At 36.4% G+C, this 7,455-nt stretch overlaps 1 protein-coding gene across 1 annotated transcript; it reads right to left on the bottom strand.

Annotated features, from left to right (window-relative positions):
* Window positions 1–1,567: 1,567 nt before the first annotated feature.
* Window positions 1,568–7,268, bottom strand: LOC125663906 (cytochrome b-245 light chain-like). The gene is made up of 6 exons (XM_048896335.2): window positions 6,939–7,268; window positions 6,096–6,165; window positions 3,935–4,009; window positions 3,695–3,778; window positions 3,474–3,555; window positions 1,568–2,427 (listed from the first exon to the last, which is right to left on the bottom strand). The coding sequence occupies exons 1-6, from the start codon at window positions 6,994–6,996 to the stop codon at window positions 2,281–2,283; spliced, it is 516 nt and encodes a 171-aa protein (XP_048752292.1). The 5' UTR covers window positions 6,997–7,268; the 3' UTR covers window positions 1,568–2,280.
* Between the last annotated feature and the right edge of the window lie 187 nt (window positions 7,269–7,455).

The following is a 7,455-nucleotide window of genomic DNA, read 5'->3' as shown; positions in this document are numbered from 1 at the left end:
AATACCTAGCCGAGTAGCTCAGTAGGTTTGAATAACCGACTGCTGAACTGTAGGGTCGCAGGTTCGAGTCCAGCAGGGGTTTTAAATTTTTTTCAGATTACCTTCTACTAAAACTGTATTTTTTGACAAAATAAAGTAAATTTGAAAATTTTCAATTTCAAAATATTGTTGTACATATCCTCTCACTTTTCATCTACATCAAATTTCTCTGGTGTAGCATACCTCCTTAACAAAAATCTTGCATCTGGAGCAAAATAAAGGAAGCATAATTGAAAAGATCTAACAATATATTGTCTCTACCTTTTTTTAGCTCACAAGAGCTATTCTGATCACTTTTTGTCAAGTGTCAGTCTGTCTGTCCGTAAACTCTTAACATTTTTGACTTCTTCGGCCAAAGTTGCCACAAAGCATGCTTTGGTAAAGAGGATTCAAGTTCGTTTAACTGAAGTGCCACAACATTTTTGAAGTGGAGATGCATGTAATTAAGAATTAGTAAAAAAAAAATTGTGGCATCTTTTAAAAATCTTCTCAAGAACCACTGGGCTAATTTAAATCAAACTTGGCACAAATCATCCTTGGGTGAAGGGGATTCAAGTTTGTTCAAATGAAGGGCTATGCTCTGTCCAAAGGGGAGATAATCAAGAAAAGGTGAAAATAGGGGTGGGATCATTTAAATATGTTAAGAACCACTTGGCCTGAAAAGTTGAAATTTATATGAATGCTTCCTGACAAAGTGTAACTTAAAGTTTGTTCATATCATGGCCCCCAGGGGTAGGGTGGGGCCATAATAAGGGATCAAAGTTTTCAATGGTGATATATAGGATGAATATTTAAAAATCTTCTCAGGAACAACAGGGCCATGATTAATCATATTAATAAGCAAGCATTCCCAGGTAGTGCAGATTGAAGTACGTGTATGTTCAAATCATAAACGGAACTCCATTGGGAGGTACAATGGGGCCACAGTAGGGGATCAAAGATTTATATGGGGTTAATGGATTCAGGCCAAAATATTTCATGGGAATAAAGATTGCAAAAAAATCTTTTAAAAATCACAATAACTGAACAGCAGGGCCAAGGTGACTCATGTGAGTGGTGTGGCCCATTGGCCTCTTGTTTAAACCTGATAAGGAAAATGTCAGAATTTGAGGGGGATTTTTGCCTTGCCCCCCCACCCCCCCCCCCCCCCCCCCCCCCCCCCGCAATGTGGAAGGGGACATAGAAATAACCAGTGTCCATGTGTCCCACTTCACTTTATGGACACAACTCCTCTGAAACTGCTAAATGGATTTTGTTCCAATTTTGCAGGATTGTTAGTCACCATATGTGGTTGATCATATTCCACCGCCAATTTGATTTGACAAATTTTACAAGGAGTTATTGGGAATTTTTGTGCTTCAAATTTCGTACAGTGGGGGGACATATGGCTACGCATAGCAATCTTGTTTCTCCAGTGGGAAAATGCTGAATTTCAGTAGTGAATTTAGTTCAGATTAGTACCTGAGTCTATCGGACTCGTTAGTCCCTCGAACACTATCAGAATGATGCATGTAATATTTAGAAACAGTTTTAGACAAGTAAAGTTTAATTCATAAAGCTCAGAAGTGATGATACATGTAAACACACAAGATGAATTAAGAATATGGCACTGTACAGTATATGTTATAAATAGATACAACAAGAAATGTTTTAGAAACTTATGTGCCTCCCCACCCCCAGTTGCAGAACCTACTGAAAAGAGTCAACTTTAAATTGTCTATAATGATGGTGAATAGTTGGGTGGTACCAGTCTACCAAGTTTGATGTCTGTCAAGCAGAGGGCTCTTGAAATATTCAACAGACAATATTTTCTCATGTTCAGAGTAGTTTGACCTTTGACCTTGTGATTTCAAAATCCATGGAAGTCATCTACCTCCTTAGGGGGTACTAGTGCACCAGGTTTGATGTTTGTCGAGCAAAGGATTCTCAAGAGAAGGAATGATTAGTAACACCTGACAGAGAGACAGGCAAACCAATGTGTCCTCTCTTTTTTCAAAAGCATAAAAATCACAAAGCTCATGTGGCACACACCATTCTCTCACAGATAAGTATGTTTCATATAGAAATGACACTCCCCACTCCCCATTCCCTTCACTTGAAAAAAATCCACAGGCTGGAATGATCAGAAAAAATCTGAAAATTTGACAAGCATTAAGGTGAATGGATTATAAATAGTTGTAGACTGCATAAATAACATGTTAATGATTGTAATCTCATTTGGTAACAAAAATCAGTCCAAGGTCAGAGCTGGTTGTCCTCTATCCCCTGAGGCGGCGCCCGCGGTGGTGGTTTCTTTGGCTGACGGAATGATTTAAGTTCTTTTTTGGTGTCCTCTACTGGTTTTTCTTCCAGTCCCACCGGCTTCCACTGCTCGCCTTTAAATGCTGCCTACAAAAGAATGGTAATCTTATCAAAATCATATCTTAAAAGTTTGAAGAAATGGATTGTGTTTGAAATTATGATGCAATTCTTAATGAAGAAGAGGAAACATTCATATGTGAGAAAAAGCATAACTTCAATTCAGGGGCTGCTCTACATCGTCATAATGGCTGACTTTCTTTTAAAACATGGATGAAAATATAGATATCGGCAATATTTGTCTATTCATTTCAATTATTATTCCTAGCTGAGTAAGCTCAGTAGGTAATAGCACATCGACTGCTCAACTGTAGATCGAAAGTTCGAGTCCAACGGGTTTTAAATTTTTATTTATTGCTTTCTACTAAAACTGCATTTTTGATTAAATAAAGTAAATTTGAAAGTTTTCAATCTCCAAATATTGTTGCACATATCCTCCACTTTTCATCCATATCAAATTTCTCTGGTGTAGAACTTCCACAGGTGACCCAAAATTGGAATTATCTATTGACAGACTGCCCATCATGCAAGGTATGTCACACTATTTGAACGTGTTGATGTATCTGTTATCTTTGTTCTCAGAGAGACTTGTCACTAAATAAAACGTGCTGATATACTGACTTTAAACAACCCCTGCAACACTAAATTATTTGCCCATAGTCTGCCTTCATTGATCATATGCAGAACATACTCTCATATATCGAATAATCACCATTTGCAGGTGATAATGGAATATTGCTACATAAATATGGGAAGTTGACGATGGAAAAGCTGATGTCATCCAATTTGTCATAAAGCTGAGTTGTAAGTTTGTTGTTAACATCTTTGTTTAATAAAATAATATGTATCATGCAGAAGGTGAATTATGCCAAGTCCAGATACTTGCCACCAGATAAATCATGCTAAGTCCAGATACTTCATGTTCAGTCCAAATACTTATCACTAGATAAATCATGCTGAGTCCAGATACTTACCACCAGATAAATCATGCTGAGTTCAGATACTTATTGCCAGATAAATCATGCTGAGTCCAGATACTTACCACCAGATAAATCATGCTGAGTTCAGATACTTACCACCAGATAAATCATGCTGGTAACAAACAGACAGAGTCCACCCATGATGGTGGCAAGAATGAAACATAATGGAACACATAATCTGAAAAGGAAAGATGAATATATTCCATCATGAATGTACTATAGCTCAATTACAAGTAGGTGAAATACATAACATCATCTATAACCATTAGTTTTTACTGAAATTGAATGGTCTGGTATTTATTCACACTGAAGCTTACATTAGATGGAATAAAAATCTGATGAAGTAGTTCCGTCCAAGAAACCCGCTACAGTTCACAAGCCTGGTGAACAGTTTTTGGAATCTGCAGGAAAAAAAGCCATCAACAAAATTAAATTCATCTTTCTTATGTTAAATCAGTCAAAAGGACTAAGACTAATCTTTTATATAAATACTCAGTAAACAGTGAACAGAATAAAGTTAAGTCCTCCATTATGACAATGTGTTATTGTGTCCTTACTTGCGCTCGGTGGTCCTTCCTTTGACTCTTTTACCCCGCGGATACTCGACCACAAACACCAGAATGGCCACTAGTCTGTACAGAGTCAAGGCAATGATCGTAAATTGGTTTGGGATTTTGATTGATATTTTATGTCAATGGGTCAGACCTGGGAAAATGGTAATGTGTAATGGTAATGTAACGACAGCTAATTTCAGTGTAATGGGGGTGTAATGTGTAATGGGCCATTTTTGCATTACAAATGATGGTAATGTAATGCATCTACTCATAGAAAATATACTGTAATGCACATTACATTTACATTACTTCAAATATTTGATAATATTTTGAAGGTTTAGATGATCATTAGCGATTGACTTTTAAACCTTTTGAACAAAAAGATCAACTTCATGCATATTGTCTTTAAGAGTTAACAGTCTTTAATGAACATTTAGTTCTAATACCCAAGGTATAGTAAGTCACCACTTCAAATATTTATTGAACATTTCCCTAGGGCTATTTGTAAGGTTTCAAAAGTAGACTGTTGTGAACTGCTGTGAACTGTTTTCAGAAATCGTTCTTCTATCTAAGTAAAGTTTTCCTTCTTGAATTAAACATTGAGCGGTCAACATGGAGAATATACTTGACCAATTTGAATTGCCTACAGGTACTAAAGGAAATGTTGAACAAGAAATGTTTGTAAAACATATACCAGGTATGCCCCCATGGTGCAAATTTAAAAAGGGTTATACATATGCATCATTTAATTGATAGTAGTGCCAAACCAATTCAAGATATCGAACAGACAATATCTTCCTATGTCCAGAGTGGGTTGACCATGTGACCTAAAAATCAATAGGGGTCATCTACTCCTTATGGTGTACCAAGTTTGGTGTCAATCAAGCAAATGATTCTTAAAATATAGGAGATAATACATTACTATGCCCAATTTAACCCCTGACCTTTGACCATATAAACCCAAACTTTATAAGGGTCATCTAATCCTTATGATATACCAGTCTACCGAGTTTGATGTCTGTCAAGCAAAGGGTTATAATTCTCAAAATATTGAATGGACAGTATATTCCTATGTCCATTTTGACCTTTGACCATGTGACCTCAAAATCAATAGGGGTCATCTACTCCTTAATATGTACCAGTGTACCAAGATTGATGTCTGTCAAGCAAAGGGTCCTCTAGATATTGTGCAGACAGTATTTTATTATGTCCAGTTTGACCCTTAACCTTTGACCATGTGACCTCAAAATCAATAGGGTTCATCTACTTTTAAGATGTACCAAAGTACCAAGTTTGATGTCTGTCAAGCAAAGAGTTCTCAAGATATTGAGCAAACAGTATCTTCTTATGTCTAGTTTGACCCTTGCACTTTGACCTCAAAATCAATAGGGGTCATCTACTCCTTACAATGTACAAGTATACCAAGTTTGATGTCTGTCAAGCGAAGGTTAAGGGTTCTCAAGATATTGAGGGGACAGTATCGTCCCATGTCCAGCTTGACCTTTGACCATGTAACCTCAAAATCTACATCTACTCCTGAAGATGTACCATTGCACCAAGTTTAATGTCTGTCAAGCAAAGGGTTCTCAAGATATTGAGTGGACAGTATATTCCTATGTCCAGTTTGACCCTTGACCTTTTAACCTGAAAATTGATAGGTGTCTTCTACTCATAACGAACCTTCATATGAAATATCATTATGATCAAGTGAATGGTTCTCAAAATATTGAGCGGACAACATGTGGTTTACCAACCGACATACCCACAGGTGCAAATGCCCCTCTTCTTTGAAGGGGGGGGGGGGGGGGGCATATTATAGATTATATGCATTTCCCACTGATGAATATTTTGTGTGCTTATGTTACTGTATACTTAAAATTCATAAATCATTGTAAAGAAATACTTTTTCTGCCATTTCTTTCATATCAGTATGTTATATAATGTGTAATGTAATGTAAAGGTTTATCACCCCTATCCCTGTCCAAACACATAAATAACTCTTCTTGTGTTGTTTGAAGGATTCAATGAAAGAATCAAAAATTGCAACTACATTTTGTACATACAGATTTGGAATTTTTTTGTCCAAGTATTTTGTCAATATATAAAAATCTATTTACAAACACATAGACATCCTCACTTTCAATATTTTCAATGTTTAGGATACACTGCATATATTCCAATCTCCCACGCTGTGAAAAATCCACTGATGCCTATGATTCCTCCAAACATGATCACTGGAAATAAAGCAAGTATGGGTACTAATTTCAAATCAGAAAGTTCATAGAATGTATTACACCCAGGCACACAGCACTGGCAGCTAGAATTCTCAGCATTTATAGTTTAAAAAAACAACAACAAAAGCTAGATGACCCCCCCCCCCCCCCCCCCTCTAGATCACCCACTATTTAGATGAAAATGTTTGGTGATCTGAGATTGATCTATCATGTAATTTTGGCTCACTAGAAATTTTAGATATTTTGGTGGAGGAGGAAAATTCAACAAAATTAAAAACACCAAACTTTCTGTTCATATAAATGATACACTTGTTAAATAAAATTACATCATAAAATAAAGCACTAAGATTTCAAACAACTGGCTTTCTGAGAAAAATCCATTAAATATTCCAGATGCCAAAGTTACCAAATATATGGTACATCTGTTGGAAGCCTATATACCAGCCAAGACCTGAACCCTTCCGCTGATGTTGCTACTACACCTGAACCCTTCTGCTGATGTTGCTGCTAAACCTGAACCCTTCCGCTGATGTTGCTGCTAAACCTGAACCCTTCTGCTGATGTTGCTGCTAAACCTGAACCCTTCAGCTGATGTTGCTGCTAAACCTCTAATGAGAGCATGTTCCACTGCCCGATTGTTCATGGGAAGAAATAGAAATTTGCATTTCCTTGTGTGATGGAATACCCTACTATATATCTGTATTCCACATGGTTCCAGAGTCTCTTAATGTAGTTATATAGACGGCAAATTTAAAAAACACACATCAACTTACCTGATGAGCTTATAATGGCCTGTTCATTGGCCCACATCGACCATTCTATCTGTCTCATGTTGGATCGTTGAAGTCACACCAGCTGAAGAAGGAAGGCGGAAGCTATAAATGACCCGATTCAATGAGTCAAAATGATTAACGCACAGGATGTAGAAATCGATGACAGGTGATCAGTTGTAGAAATCTGTTAATTTTCTCCTAAATGTAACATTATTCATATTAAAAACCTCTCTGTAAAGCGTATTTTTTTCGTGGCAATAATTCATATTCTAGAGACGTTTTTGTTTACATTTTGACGGCGTGAAGATTATTGCTAAGTAATACTAAAGCTATTCGTATATATCTTGTTTGTCGTGAAATAAAAATTAGGCCCAATATCAAAAGTTTTTTTTTTTAAATTCTCTGTAATCCACGTCGATATATAATTCTAAGATCATGATATGTGAATCGATTATAAAAGTGCTATGTAAAACAGTTTCTAAAATTTATAGTAATGAATCATAAACGAACGATTTAA

The sequence above is a fragment of the Ostrea edulis genome, chromosome 1 (genome assembly GCF_947568905.1).
Source record: "Ostrea edulis chromosome 1, xbOstEdul1.1, whole genome shotgun sequence".
Classification (NCBI taxonomy): Eukaryota; Metazoa; Mollusca; class Bivalvia; order Ostreida; family Ostreidae; genus Ostrea; species Ostrea edulis.
This window is presented reverse-complemented; position numbering and strand designations above follow the sequence as displayed.